The sequence below is a fragment of the Haliotis cracherodii genome, unplaced genomic scaffold, assembly GCF_022045235.1.
Source record: "Haliotis cracherodii isolate W230 unplaced genomic scaffold, xgHalCrac1.p SCAF_16, whole genome shotgun sequence".
Classification (NCBI taxonomy): Eukaryota; Metazoa; Mollusca; class Gastropoda; order Lepetellida; family Haliotidae; genus Haliotis; species Haliotis cracherodii.
The window spans coordinates 10,175,988-10,192,504 of NW_027266271.1; the positions used below are offsets into that span (position 1 = coordinate 10,175,988).

Here is a 16,517-nt window from a genome sequence, read left to right on the forward strand (position 1 = left end):
GTTTATTGACCGTTTGAATGTTACTGACCACAACTGTCCATTTGTTGGTCTGGTGCAGGGCCTGTTCTTGCCGGCCATTGTTGCACCAAGCCTGTGCAATTGTTTCAATAACAATGAAAATAAAATAGTTAGATATTCTTAAAACTGAATCATGGATCGAGATGACATAAATTGAAAAACAGCAACAATTTATTAGATTGTTAATTTACCTGGGAATCTGGTTTCAGGATCTCTATCATATTTGTGACCAAAATAGTTATATATATTAAAACACTGTATCATTACCAGATGATTGTAATTACAAAAGATACTACCGGGATATAATTTGTTATTTTATCCAGAAATCTGGTTTCCGGATCCTGATCATATGTTGTGATCAAAATAGTCCAACAGACATAAAACTGAATCGTTTGTTAATGCCAGCATCCTCCATTGAAAGCACAGGCACAATGATCTACTGGCATGAATGAAATGTGAAGACCCAAGATTATTACTCTGATTGCTTTCATTCCAATATATTTTTACTTTAAAGTAATCATGTAGAATGTCGGTCTCATATGAGATATTGTGTTTTCTTACTAAATATGCTGAAACAACCAATGAATCACCAATTGTGTACAATACATGGAAACAGGGTCCCTTGATTTTGTACACGTGAGATGAATCTAGTCCGATTCAGACTTCCGGAGACCCTTCCGTGAAGATTCCGGGGTAGAATAGGTCTTCAGCAACCCATGCTTGCCGTAAAAGGTTACTATGCTTGTTGCAAAAGGCGATTAACGGGCTTGGGTTGTCAGGTTCGCTGACTTGGTCGATGCATTTCATCGATCCGAATTGCATGGATCGATGCTCATGATATCGATCACTAGATTGTCTGGTCCAGACTCGATTATTACAGATCGCCGTCATATAGCTGGAAAATTGCTGAGTGCGGTGGTAAACAACAAACCAACCAACCAAAAGACTTCCGGATGTTCAGTTTTTTTAATAATTGAGGTGTGTAGGAAAGTGGTGTTCCACCATGCTTCATAGAGTAGTTCAAGAAGTTTCTGGATCAGTCAGTATATTAATTACATGTTTGATATGGAAAGAATAAAAGCTCTGACATTCAACACATTAAAAACTAAACACTTTTCAACAATAATGGTTATGCAGATATGTTAGTTGTACATTGTAGAAGGTTAAAAGAAATGTCATATGTCTTAATTTCTATTCTTCTCCAATGGCCAGAAGCATAATAATTCCCCCCCTCTGAGGAAAATAATTTTTGTATGGCTAAGAACATGAACATGAACATGAACATGAACACTTGTGGAGGACCCACTTGTTATGAAGGACCCCCCCCACACACACACAAGAATTCTGTAGCAATTCAAATGACCCCATTTGAGAGAAGGGGCTGAAAGACCCTTTGATTTCTGGACCTTCTTGCTACCTGCCTTTTTCATGACAATGGTGATTTCCATAAATGGGTACAATGAATCTGCTAAACTGTCACAAATAACATAAATCTTCCAATAAACCAGAGGCCATATGCCGATACACGGTGAATACCAAGCGAAATTAAACATTTACAAATAGACACTAATCAACCAAGACCTTTTGAGCTCCCTGACCTCTTCAGCTCAGATGGTCAAGTCTGAAAACTTCACACCTGACTGTTTCAAAAGCACAGGTATTCAGACATTAACCATAACAGTTCCTCGATAAACTGGTTCTACCAGCTTTCCATAGCTGTGAGGCCAAGAACCTTCTTGAAAGTTAATCCTAGCAATTCACCTGTGAATCCCACTCAGGGCACACAAATCTCTTCTCAATGAGTTTTCCATAACCTAGATTACTCAATACCTGTTCACGACAATTACTCGTCAGGGTGCTCGTGCCACAGCTCACTGACCACCACTGTGCATTAGCCGGGGTACAAGGCTTGATGTAAATAGCATGCCAGTTACACAATGCTTAAGTCAATCTTTGTTGAAACCTGTCGTGTGACAGGGTGCAGTTTTGAGTCTATTACAATTGGCAAGGCTATGTCCATGTGTGGTTATCTGCAAGACTCAGTTACATATACTTCTGAGAATGTTTATAATGCCCCACCCATATTTTATGTTTTGGGAGCAATGGTAAGATATAGAATTAATAATGGGATAAGCTGAAAATATATTAATAATCTGACAAAGTTATCATTTTAGAAATGAAAAGTTATGAGATGAATTTATCTATCAGAGGACTGTGTCTATTTCGAGGAATTGATTTGTGCTTAATGCATCAAAGCCCTTGACAAAACTTGACTTTTTTTAATCCTGCAAAGTATGATTATGTATTTTATATTTGTTTGTGTTTAAGACCATTTTTTTCTGTTGTAACCTTTCTTGTTAAGGGTAATTTCTTTGTTTGCAGTTTCTAGGCTCTGTTGGTGCCCTCAGTTTTAACACTATATTCAAATGTCACAAATTTAACTTAGATATGTAAAAATTATCAGTGCCATTGATAGATATTAGTACATCTTTCCTGAAGTTTGCAAAATTCAGTCCTTACTTAAAATCAATACTGGTGATATTTCACTCATTAGATGTATAGATCACCTAGCATTAAATACATTGTTTCTTTCATGTCCATTTGAAGTAAACTTATGTTCTATATGTGCTGAGTTATAAATGTGGCATTCCTCTAGGCCTTACGTGAGAGAAGTGTTGTATTAACTCAGAACAAATATATCTTTTTTTCAGCAAAATCGAAGAAGTTGTTCGTAAGGAGGAAGACAAGACATCCATTCTCACTCAGCAAGATGAATTCAACAAAAACTGCTGCATTCGCTGTTGTCGTACTTTCGGATACATCTTCAACCGAAAACAGGAGTGCAAAATGTGCGGGTATTTCGTGTGCAAGTCCTGCAGCCTGTATGAGGACAAGCTCAAAGGATACTCATGTCAACAGTGCATCAAGGAGAGGTCTGTGGAGTTATCTCTCTTTGATCATATTCAATTAGAGTAGTGTCCCTTGTGGAAATTAGTTTGGGTAACATTTTTGCAAAGGATGTTTGAAGATATTTGAAGTGAGGTAGGGATGCTCCTATACCTCCTTATAGAACTCAGACAAGGATGTTGGAGTCTTGAGATTGTCTTTGGTTAGATTCCCAGTGTGTTGATCTTATTATCAAAGCAGGCATTTCAGGAAAAAATGGCCTCATGCTTGTCTTAAAGAGGGTAGTCAAGGTCAGGCTTGGGCATATTTCCAGTGACTCCAGGCAGACATTGGTTATGGATAGAAATTGTCAATGTAAATTCTTTCCTCAGCTCTGACCCATTAAAACTGATGAACAAATCTGCATCAGGACTGAAGGTTGAATTCTTTCATTTCTTCAATGTACTCATAAAAAAAAATAACGACTTTTGCTCATCTGAAAAGAGAAATTATGATTTTGGGTAATTGAGAAGTAAAGAGTTCTCCTGACTGACATTGAATGAAAGACAACATACCCTTCACTTCATTAGATGAGGGAATGAAAAGAGGTCGAGATGCAGCCCCTCGGCACTTGAACACATTAATGGGCAGGGTCAAAATGTTTCTTCTGAAACTGGTTTTTCTGGTTCAGGTTTTCTCCACTTTGGGTTTGCAAGACAGAAAAAGTTTCTTGCACCTATTGTCTTGAGTGGGATTAGAAGCTGTCAGACAGGATTGACATGGGTTTAAAGTTCTTTTTTTTCAATCCCTTCTCTTTAATGATAAGAGATGACAATGTAGACACAATTTATGGATAACAATTTTTTATATTATTTTACTGTAAAAGAAATTACCAAAAATACAAAATATGGAGTTGGTTTGGCAACCGACAATAAATTGAAATGTCAGTCTAAGGTTGTGCCAGTTGTGCAAGTGGCATGACACAAACATTCATGTATTGATTCCATTCACTTTACAGTCTATATGACCTTTGGGTGTCTGGATAGGAAATGTTCTCTTGGAATTGCAGAATATGTATTCATCAGGTGACCTGAGAAATGACTCCAATCCAACAAGTGTTTTTGTAGCCTTGCTCTCTCTGTCTCTGTCTCTCTATGTGTCTCTCTGTCTCTCTCTCTGTGTCTCTCTCTCTCTCTCTCTCTCTCTATCTCTGTCACACACACACACACACACACACACACACACACACACACACACACACACACACACACACACACACACAGACAGAGCCGTACAGCCAGCAATGCACACACACAGCCATACAGACAGCAATGCACAGAGACACACACACAGAGACAGACAGCCACACACACACACACAGCAATATATTGCATACAACTTGTGCCAATGTAATTTAAATCAGCTCCTAGTTCTTGCTATGGCTAAACAAAGATCTGGAGACATCCCATTCTGGATCACGTCAGACTGACCTTTAGCAAACTTCGACCAACCAGTGGAATGCCTGACAAAAAGTCAACATTAGCCAATCAAAAGGCAGCTTTCTGGTGCTTTATGGCACTAGTTTTAAACTGGCGACTACACTTCGAAACATATTTTGACAAATTCTCAATTCAAAATTTGAAAACTGAACAAAAGAAATTATGGAATAGCCAAAGATGGGCTAGATGGTATGGATTCAGTCCTAAAGCCCATAACTGTCCTTTGGAATACACCGTGCTAGAACTTATGAGGTGGCACGATTAGAAAACACATTCAGATTGTCACTTTCCTGATCTGGTAAGCTACACTCTGATTGGTCGGATTAAAGGTCGTTCAGACGTGACCTGTAATGGGATGTCCTCAGATCTTTGTTTAGTACTAGCAAGAATTAAGATCTGATTTTACTGAAATTGAAATTGTGCCAGAGCCTCGTGGCCATATGTTCTACACAATGTTTCAATATAAAGCAACGGTTTGGTTCTCACAAAAATCAAGCACAGTGTATGGTTCACTTGATTTCCATGCCTCATTTCATTACTGGTCCAAGAGTAGACAAGCTCCCTATTTATTGGGACCCGTGAAGATTCCGGGGTAGAATAGGTCTTCAGCAACCCATGCTTGCCGTAAAAGATGACTCTGCTTGTCGTAAAAGGCGACTAACGGGATCAGGTGGTCAGGCTCGCTGACTTGGTTAAGGCATGTCATCGATCCCAATTGTGCGGATCGATGCTCATGATATTAATCACTGGATAGTCTGGTCCAGACTCGATTATTTACAGACTGCCGTCATATAGCTGGAATAATCCTGAGTGCGGCGTTAAACTACCAACCAACCAACCAACCCTATGTATTGGCTGCGTGAATCCATAGGTGGTTGAAGAATGTAGTGTACATGCATCCCCATGAAGTATTGACGATGGAAGGTCTGGTGATTCAGTTTTTGAAATATCAGATTGTTCCCCTCATGGTGGTTCACCCATCGTATTTGGTTTCAAAATATCAATTTGAAAAGTTTGGTAGAGTTCATCATCAAGTGTCAGCCCTGTTGGGAGAATCACATTGTAAAGTGTTTGTGGTTAATAGTGCAGTCAAATCAAGCATGGTATTGAGCCACAATAGTGCATTACTATAAGGAGGGCTTTGTGGTCTAAGGTTACAAAACTCACTGTGCATCCCTTTGTGGTGCCAGGATCTTCTGATTAGGGGTTAAAATTGCCCCAGTTAAGATCCTGGGTCTGTCAGTGAAAAGTACATATTCAAGGGTTCATTTCACTGAAGGGATAATCATCAACGATTTCCATCATTCTTTGTTAAAATGTTGTTTAAACTGTGAAAAACCCAAATCATTCAATCAGTACCTCAGATTTTGTTTTTGTTTTGTTTATCAGTATTCCAGTTCTATGACTGCAGGCAGTAAATAATCACGTCTAAATGAGTCAAACCAGTGATTGATGTTATGAGCAACATACCTCGCCAAGGGGTACAATGACACACAATCCACCAAGTAACAAAGCCTGACCGCCCAATCCATAAACCACCTCATAAGACAAGCATAGAATACTTTGGACAAATCCAACTCAGAATCCTCACAGGGTTGAGATTGCTGACATATGTTTCATTATTTGCAGGGAACTGAAGCTACAGTCATGTGAATGGTTCTACTGCCATGTGAGCCAGCGCTTCAAGCGTTTCGGCAGCGCCAAGGTGGTGAGGTCCCTGTACAAGAGGAAGGGAGGAAGCCAGTGTAAGTCGATGCTGCAGCCAACAGAGTTAGAAACAATCCCAGCTAGTGGATGTAAGTTTGGCCAACATTATATTCCCTCCTGCATCCTCTGGTTCTATGCATGATGCAAACTGCATGGGGCATCTTTTTAGTCGGAGACATTTTTTTCTTCTTCTGATTTTTGTTTTCAGGTGAGTCTCTTTTGTTTCCTTATTATTCTGCTGTCTGTTTTGTTGCATTTGTTTCAAATGTCAAGCTTCCAAATCTTGTGTGCTAGAGTGGCATTGGGATAGGTAAATTCATAAAGGTATGGTCACGATATGTTTGTGGACCCCGTTTTCACAAAACGGTCTTAGCACTAAGGTGATCATAACTCCCTTGGTTAATACAGACCTACAACAAGTGTAGCGCAAAAGTGACTCTATTACTGTGACATAGATTTATGACAATCGTAGCGCTAAGGTGATTGTAACTCCCATACTTTAACGTAGACCTATGACAGTCGTAGCTCTCAAGTGATTGTAACTCCCAAACTTTAACATAAACTTATGACAGTTGTAGCTCTCAAGTGATTGTAACTCCCATACTTTAACATAGACTTATGACAGTCATAGCTCTCAAGTGATTGTAACTCCCAAACTTTAACATCGACTTAAGACAGTCGTAGCTCTCAAGTGATTGTAACTCCCATACTTTAACATAGACTTATGACAGTCCTAGTGCTACTATCACTTTGTGGAACCAGGCTCTAGTGCCTAAAGTGCACATTTACAAATAATGATTTATTTGTTAACCACACAAAGTGAATGATTAATTTTCTTTCACAAAAGTAATCTAGACAGATATGTAAACTGAACGTACGTAATGCGCAGTATGATTCCTTAAACAAAGGGAGGGATTCAGAATTTAAATTAGGATGTAATCAAATTAAAGATAAAGATGGAGGCACTTTCTTGATTACATGTTAATTGCATTTGACTTCATTGTTGGTTTACTTGTAGAAAAATTTATCAAACTGAGCCCCACCCATGTTGATGTCAATTTCGAAACATTTCAAGAAACTGTTTTTCAAAGGCTCTGTACAACCCACACATCCTGAACCAAACTCTTTCTCCTTTTATTATGAGAGTGTGATATCTACGTAGGAGTTGCAATACACAAACATGTTAAAGCAATCGACATGGATAATAGTCGTTCTTTTCCCACTGACCTTGTTAGACATTTGTCATTATTCTGAAATGTGTCTGTCTTTCAAGGAATATTGACTTAAATAAAAGTCATTGTGACCACATTGGATCAGGAGGATCAATATCTTTATTGGCCGATCAGGTGTGTGTTTCTATCATTGGAATTATTTATGTTAATGTTAGGACACTTCAGATGACAGCTGCAGTATTGTACATTTCAGAAACCCAGTCGTACATTTCAGAAGCATCGTTGTACATTTCATAAGCATAATTGTACATTTCACTGAGCTATTGAAGCAGGCTTTCTTTAGTAACTAAATCCTACCAGTATCGAGTCTTAGCGTGAGTCACTCTTGGACCAGTAGGTGACATGGAGAAATGTTTAATCAAGATTTATTGATGACCATCTTACTTATAAATAAAATGGTATTGATGGTAGGTTTAGGAGTTGCATCTTTATTGAGTTGAAATGTATCACTTTATGTTTGCGTTCTGGTAAAATGAGTTGACATTCAAAGGAGAAACCTGCCTGGTGTTCTGTCAGATAAACTTAAGTTAGCTGTAGTTGAATGTGTATTCTTTGCATGATGTAATAATTGTGTGGATGTTGAATGTACTCTTCGCATGGTGTAATCGTAGGGTGGGTGGGTGTTGAATGTACTATTTGCATGATGTAATCGTTGGGTTGGTGGGTGTTGAATGTACTATTTGTATGGTGTAATAGTAGGATAGGTGTTGAATGTACTATTTGCATGGTGTAATAGTAGGGTAGGTGTTGAATGTACTATTTGCATGGTGTAATGATAGGGTAGGTGTTGAATGTACTATTTGCATGGTTTAATAGTAGGGTAGGTGTTGAATGTACTATTTGCATGGTGTAATAGTAGGGTAGGTGTTGAATGTACTATTTGCATGGTGTAATGATAGGGTAGGTGTTGAATGTACTATTTGCATGATGTAATAGTAGGGTAGGTGTTGAATGTACTATTTGCATGGTGTAATAGTAGGGTAGGTGTTGAATGTACTCTTTGCATGGTGTAATGGTAGGGTAGGTGTTGAATGTACTATTTGTATGGTGTAATAGTAGGGTAGGTGTTGAATGTACTCGATACATTGCATCATAGTAGGGTAGGTGTTGAATGTACTCGATACATTGTGTAATAGTAGGGTAGGTGTTGAATGTACTATTTGCATGGTGTAATAGTAGGGTAGGTGTTGAATGTACTATTTGCATGGTGTAATGATAGGGTAGGTGTTGAATGTACTATTTGCATGGTGTAATAGTAGGGTAGGTGTTGAATGTACTCGATACATTGTGTAATAGTTATAATACAGTTTATTTTACCTAACTGAGTTATCAGAAAGATTACAGGGTCATTTAATTTATTTTATTATTGATAGTCATTGACAACAACTCTTCTTTCTGTTTTTGTTATTTTACAAATCAATATTGTTGCACGCTTAGCAACATGAAATATGCATTGTAAACGAGGCTTGGAAAGTGGCAAAAATTCACCTTTGTGCATTAACTTGTGTGGAATCTGTGTGGTAATTGTATGAAATATTCACTCCAAACACTTAAAACTGCACACTCTCAAAGTATGTGTGTGGGCAAAATCTTGTAAGTAATCAATTTATATTTTTCACTGCTGGGTACAATTGTATCCATGTTTTTGTCTTGGACTTATGATATCTAACACTGAAAATATGGGTAAGGTTAGAGATAGTGATTCTGTTCAGATTCAGGTGTTGCTTATTGTCGGGGTGGGGGTGTGGGGGATGTCTGTGAGGTAGCCTAGTGGTTAAGGTGTTCACTCGTCACACTGAAGACCCGGGGTCGATTCCCGAAATGGGTACAATGTGTGAAGCCCATTTATAGTGTACCCTGCTGGTATATTGCTAAAAGCTGCGTAAAAACCTCGCTCACTCACTCACTATAGTGTATGGTCGATAGGGGATCTACCAACAAACATAATGAGCTCTGTATAAGTGTGTGTGTTACCTCCCTTGATGTGTTGATTTTTTTTTTTCAGGGGGTACTTTTAAAATACATGTACTGTCCACATTTTTTCTTGTCTTATTTTTCTAAAACATGTTAAAATGTTTCTTCTTTTCTATTCTTTATGGCTTTAATTTCTGACCACTCAAATAAAGGAATATAGATATATTTCATGCATGTAGTATCTTCTGATTTTAAGATTAATTTAGTAATTTTTAGTAATGTAAACAGGAAGCTAAGAAATTGCCATTAAGCTATCACAAAAAAAGAATATTCTGTCTTTAAGTAAAAACAAATTCTTGAAACTACCAAAACATGTTAGTTCAAATCTTTTCAGTGTCAATATATTGTGAGAGATAGTATTTTTTTAATAATCACAGTTATCCAGATATTGTAAATAAATATATTTTTAGATTTATTGCAAAGTAATAATTCGAAAGTATTCATTAAAATTTTTGTCAAGTACTTATATGTATGGTATGCATACCAAATCATGTCATAGTATTCATATTATCTAGCAAACTTAATTTTCACATACAATTTGCAAAGTTACATTTTTGTAACAATTTTCATGAAGGTTTACAAATGTATTGGGTATTGTCAAAATGATCAAATGAACATTTTCAACTTGTATTACAGCCGACAGTGAGCTGGACAGTGGTTACGACCCCTCCCAGTTCAACTCCCTCCAACAGTCCCCTGTCAGGAAGCGCCCCCCTCTCAAGGGTGTCTTCGATGCATTTGATGATGAAGGTATGTGTGCTCCGTCTTACAGTGATTATTTCCCCTCAGTCCATTACCTTGTTCACTTAAAACTTGTGGGTGATGGGTGAGTCTTGTGGTTAAAGCGTTTGCTCGTCACACTGAAGGCCTGGGTTTGATTCCCCACATGGTCACAGTGTGTGAGGCCTATTTCTGGTGTGCCTCCTGTGATATTGCTGGAATATTGCAAAAAAGGGGATAAAACCAGCACACTCACTCACTCAAATCTTGTGGAATTGTCTGCTGCTGAGACGCGTGGTGAATAAGACCTCAGAGATGCAGGTAAGAATTGTTTTTAGATGTAGAATGAGTTCCCAGAAGTTCAGGGGGCACGGGTGGCCCAGTCTTCTAAGGCGCTGCGATTCGCTGTGCAGAGTTGCGTCCCTTGGGCACGACAGAAACCTATGATTGTGGGTTCGAATCCCGGTTCGCCCCGATTATGTTTCTAGATTTGTCAACACCATACCAGTCCTCGTGGGTTTCACCGAAGTGGTAAACATCCGAGACCTGCATCGCTTGGGGCTTTCCTCCCACATTTAGCTGACACGCCGCGATATAACTGGAATAGTGTTAAAAGCGGCGTTAAACCCAACTCACTCACTCACTCACTCCCAGAAGTCCAAATCCTGCATCCTTGTAAGGATTCCTGGTTAGAATGTGTCCTCAGCAAGCAATGCTGGTTGGATGTGGTTGTTTAATGAGGCCATATAATGGATCGGCTAGTCACGCTCGATGACTTGAATAGTGATAAGGTGACGCAAACTTTAAGCCTCTCATGAGCTAAACAATGTTCATTTGACTCACCCTGTGGGGATTCCGGGTTAGAATCGGTGCTCAGCAAACTGTGCTTGTCATTTGAGGACACAAAATGTTACAGTTGACAGGCCTGGTGACTGTGTGACATACATGCTCATAATATTAATCACTGGTTTGTCTGGTCCAGATTGGATTATTTTCAGGCAGCTGGAATATTGCTATCTGTGGAGTTAAACACAAGACAAGACAAACCATTATTATGCATTTTAGACAATATTTGGTGGAAAGGATTGTTTAATCCAAAAACATGTTTCTCCACCTGAACACATTTGGAATCTCATAATACTAAAACAATTGAATCCTTTTATCCAGCAATCAGAACCATTAACTAACTTTCCATGCATTATTGAGCCCAGTGAACATCTGTTTCATTATGGTCAATCAGCGTATCCTGGTGGGGCATTTCTATTTGATTTGGTGACACTGTAAGTTGATAATTATCGTCTGTCTACTGTCATCACACTTCAGTTTGATGAAGTGACAAGAACTCAACTCTCTCCCAATTGGGGCGGTCGGGTAGCCTAGTGGTTAAAGCGTTTGCTCATTACACCAAAGACCCGGGTTCGATTCCTGACATGGGTACAATGTGTGAAGCCCATTTCTGGTGTCCCCCGCCATGATGTTGCTGGAATATTGCTAAAAGCAACGTAAAACCATACTCACTCACTCTCCTAATATATATGACCTGTGAAGATCCAGGTAGAGAATAGGTCTTCAGCAACCCATGCTTGCCGTTACAGGCGACTATGCTTGTTGTAAGGGACGAGTAACAGGATCGTGTGGTCAGTCTGCATGTCATCGTATCTAAATGGCTTAGATCGATGCTCATGATACTATCATCAGTGACCACGGGATCGGGTGGTCAGGCTCGCTGACTTGGTTGATGCATGTCATTGTTTCCCAATTGCGTGGATCGATGCTTATGATATCAATCACTGTCTTGTCTGGTCCAGACTCAATTATTTACAGACCGCTGTCATAGAGCTGGAATATTGCTGATGTTAAACCCCATTTCACCTCACCTTTCCTCTTCTAATTTATTGATTACTTGTCTTGAAATGTCCTAAATGTGAATGATTGGCCCAGAATGGAGGTGTCTAGATTAACAAGGTTTCATTGTTTGAAAACCTAAACTGAGTGACCTGATGATTCCAATAGAAATTGATCCAGAACATTTCAAGAACTGTTAATGCTGGATGTGAAACTGATTTGGAAATAGAGACAAAGACTACAACCTTTTTGAAAGCTGAGTACATTTGTTTCCTTGTCTCTTAAGGAAAATATTTCTCCTCCGAATCATAACTTACAGTAATAGAATATAATCAGAAACATGCACTTGTTGAGTATTATAGAATGGGTGATTTACGACAAGGACCTATTTTTTAGCCTGCTAGATACGCTAAAAATGAACAGATCTTTTGACAGTTTAGAGATGTTTTATTTGAATGAGTATGAGACTCTTTTTTTCATGTTGGGTTAAAATTTGTCAAAACTGCTGAGTTTGGACGTTTTCAAAAAGCATTTTCAAATATTCAGATATTCAAGCATTTTGGGCTAGCTGTTTGGAAATGAAGACTGTAAACATATTGTGAAAATTCATCTAGCCTCATGGATGTACTGGTAGCCAGAGTTACATGTTGTTCTGAACTCCAACCACTTTCATAACTTCAGCGCATTGGTCTGTGTTTTCTGACAACTGTCTTTGCAGGAGTGCTACAAGAGTTATTTCCCTTGATCTGTTTTGTTGTCATGAGTTGGTGGAGGCAGTGTAAAATATTTGACTTATGACCGTTGTGTTTGACAAGATAGTGTAATAAAAGGTTTCTTATGTTTTGGGGAAATATTATTCAGTGTTAATGGCTGACAGCAAACAGTATATGCCCCAAAAGAGATCTAAAGGGAATTTTTGTTATAACTGTCTGATAATGATTGGTGTTGCATGCTTGTGTAAGGGAGATAACTCTTCCTGTCTTCAGAAAGAAAAATCAATTTCCATCAGCTTCAAAAATAACTTTATTCTTCTGTGCTGATGTGAATAACAAACTAATTGGAAAAGCTGCGTTAATTAACCAAATTCTAATTCTATTTTAAACCAGTGGACAGATATAATTTTGTACCGGTATGTGATCATGGATTAGCTTCTGGCATTTTTTGTGTGTTTTACTATTTTTTTTTACAGATAAAGTCACATTTCTGATGTTTAAGGTGCGAAAGAAGAATTCTTAGGCAAATGTGCCCATGGATTCTGAAAATCTTTGGAAAGTTAAACCAATTTAGTTCACCTTTTTCCGGTGAACCAATATTTATTTTTTATGTTTCACCTCTCATTTGTTTTGTTAAATCTAAAAGTTCGAGAAATTACCAACGCTGTTTAAATATATGTTAGTTTGTTTTACCAATCGTTTAAATCAGCTTTAAATGATATTTTATACTGTCTCACCGCCATAAGAACAAATGTATAAAAAAAATACAGAAAAAGTTTAAGAATTATTAATAACATTTGAAACAAAACATCCTAGACTGCAGTTTTTGAAGCAGAGACAAAATATTGACCCTTGATTGTGATGTGTGCAATCAAAGCCTGATGTACAATGGCTGTAAAGTTGCAGACACTAGTTCCCTAAAATCAACATTTACAAGTACCCAGGACTTTCAGTAAACTGAATTTAAATCCCTGACATGATTTACTCCATGTAGTTTACACTCACAGTGACAAAACTGTATTTAAAATAGAAATTGTGGCATTTAAGGCTTGAAATGTTCAACATTGTTAATACCGCAGCTTGAGATGGAAACAATTTGCATTTAAATTCAAGATCTATTCTTGTGCGTGAAGGAATTTCTGCTCTCTAGTTCATTTAAAATGTCAATGACAAGGCTATTTTTTAGCCGAGAGACTTGCATTTTTTTACCGTTTTTGCTGCCTTCGACGAGTGTCATTTGGAAATTCTATTTAAACGCCTCTGCACGAAGTGTGGGGATTGTTAATTGTTTGTATAATGTTGTTTTGACGGTTTTTTTCGGGCTGAACGCATAGTGTAGATGTAATTTGTTAATCTGGTGCAGACTACGTGACAGGGTCGGTAAACTGACAACATTCTGAGGGAAATGAACCCTGCTGCAGCTGATTGACTTTTTGTTGGATTCTGGCTTCCTGAAGTTGATGTTTATTACATGAAAAAATATTGTTGCCTTATGTCACCTGGTATCAAAATTATTATGTGTCAGTTGGCTTACGCACTTCATGGACTCATTTAACTACTATATTGAATCAATTGGTTGATTTACTTAATAAACTGACCTAATTAATTCATTGAATTGACAATTTGATTGACTTAATTGATTAGCTTAACCATTAGATTGACTAATTTAGTTGATGAACTGAACTAGTAGATTTACTGAATTAGTTGATTGGCGAAACAAGTAGATTGACTTAATTAGTTGATTGGCGGAACAAATAGATTGACTGAATTAGGTGATTGGCAGAACAAGTAGATTGACTTAATTAGTTGATTGGCGGAACAAATAGATTGACTGAATTAGGTGATTGGCAGAACAAGTAGATTGACTTAATTAGTTGATTGGCGGAACAAGTAGATTCACTCATTTAGTTGATTGACTTAACTAGTTTTAACTGGCTTAATAAGTTGATTAGCATAACTAGTTGATTGTCACTTTGTAATCCCTCTGAAACCTCTTTGTTTGTCAGCTTGTTCAACTTAAACATATGTCAAAATATTATCATGTAATTGTTGCTTCCCATCTTCATGTATGGAAGAGACTGTCTTGCATCAAGCAGGGAACACACCACCCAGCCCAGTGGAAGGCGGTACATGACCCAGAGTCCTGTAACATTATGTATAGGGTCTGTACCAACACCAGGGTGTTCTTCCCCCTGTTTGACAACAGTGTTTGACGAGGCCGGGACAAGGGGCTATCTTCTCTTGACAAGGGTGGATGACCACTGGTTGGTGTGACTGGTCCGAACACTTGAAGAAAGAGGGTGCGAGAGATTTATTCTGAAGGGGGATTTTCGAGGGGAAGAGGATAATTACAGTTGTGAAAATACAGGTGTGAAGTCTTTTTGGTTAAGAGGGTAGGGTGTAATGTACATGTAATATGGAAAACTTCCCTTTGAAGGTATCTCCCTTGGTCTGTCTGGTTTGCTGAAGATTCGAGTCACTGTTCTTTTTGCAGTCTATTTTATCTATGACATCATTGATGTTTTCACAAAAAGAAAAGAAAAGCTTTCAGTTATAATTACCATGGATTTTAGCATTGGATCACCAAACTAATATCAAGGATTAACAACGACTACATCAGATATCTCAGAATGCTTTCATTGTTTCTAGGTTTGTCAGCACCACACCTGTGCTCATGGTATCCACCTAAGTAGGTGTAATTGAAATACCGTTTAAATCATCACCAAAACCAAACTTACTCATGACATCAGCTCTGGGCTACACTTACACTTGATGATGTGGGAGATTTTATGACTGCTTCCAGTTGAGCTGATTTCACCAGGTGCACATGCACTGCGTTTTGCTGTTATATGCACTCAGATTATTTGATAGAGATACTTTGGATGTTATCACTGTTAAAAAACCCAAAGAGCAGCAACTTACATTTTTCCTCAGAAGACACATAAAAACAGGTGATTACATATTTTATAATTGGGATGACTGTTTTTTACCCCAAACCTTTTACGTTATGAAAATAAACTATTATTGCAAACTTTTCTTTTTTTAATGATTTTGTAATTGTATTTTTGTTGCATATTTCCTTGGAAGGTGCATGAATAGAGGTAATTGCATCATTTGTTATTAGGATGACTGTGTTTTAACCAAATGCTGTTAATTAATCAGAATAAGGGCTAAATCCTTTGGATTTATTCTTTTCAGGAACTACAATCGTAAATTTTTCTTTTTTATGTTTTATTATATTGTTCTCCAAATGTTGTGAAGAAAAATATAGAAATCAGGAAATCACCAATCCATTCAAACAACCCAGAATCTTAAACATAATACCCAACTTCAGTGCAAAAATATCAACTAGGGAATATGGGAAAATCTATCTGACATATCCATCAGTATGAGTGAGTCTGGCCACAATCATTGATTTACATACTTCACAAAGAAGTTGTATCTAAGATGAAGGGAAATTGTTTCCTCTTTAAAAAGAATAGCCACACTTAATACTATAATAATAGTTGAGACCAAATAGGTTTCAAATTTATCAAACATACAAGCTAAAGGTTAAAACTAAACTAATCACATCTTGAACCTCCTCCCTGGTCATAGTATGGGTTGTTCTCTCAGCTTCCATTCAAGCATAGTCAGGGGTGCTGACGAATTCGACACAGGTTACCTGAAGCTTGTGTGTTTGCTAAGAGGGAAGTGACGAAAAGAAGGCAAACACAGAAAGTAACTACGAAAAAATAAGAATATTTTCGCAGGGAGGTGTGTGTATTGATTTTTATCACTCGGTCCGCAAAGTTCACAGGTCCAGGTAGAGCTAACATTAACGAGGGCAAAGCCAGAATTAGTAAAACAGGATTTGCTAGTTTTCATGTTCACTTTGTAGTAGGATAGGAAAGTTTGGCCATGCATGATGCTCCAGCGTTACA

The 16,517-nt window shown here is 37.9% G+C and overlaps 1 protein-coding gene across 8 annotated transcripts in view; it reads left to right on the forward strand.

The window, feature by feature from the left end:
• Positions 1-16,517, forward strand: part of LOC139463811 (uncharacterized) — a 167,100-nt gene that overhangs the window by 54,153 nt on the left and 96,430 nt on the right. For 7 of the 8 annotated variants that reach the window (XM_071245135.1, XM_071245137.1, XM_071245140.1 and 4 more), the window contains 3 exons: positions 2,730-2,951; positions 6,033-6,199; positions 9,953-10,066. In XM_071245135.1, the coding sequence (XP_071101236.1) occupies positions 2,730-2,951; positions 6,033-6,199; positions 9,953-10,066 (503 nt within the window). The remainder of the gene's footprint in view (positions 1-2,729; positions 2,952-6,032; positions 6,200-9,952; positions 10,067-16,517) is intronic. The other variant, XM_071245141.1, reaches the window with a different exon arrangement.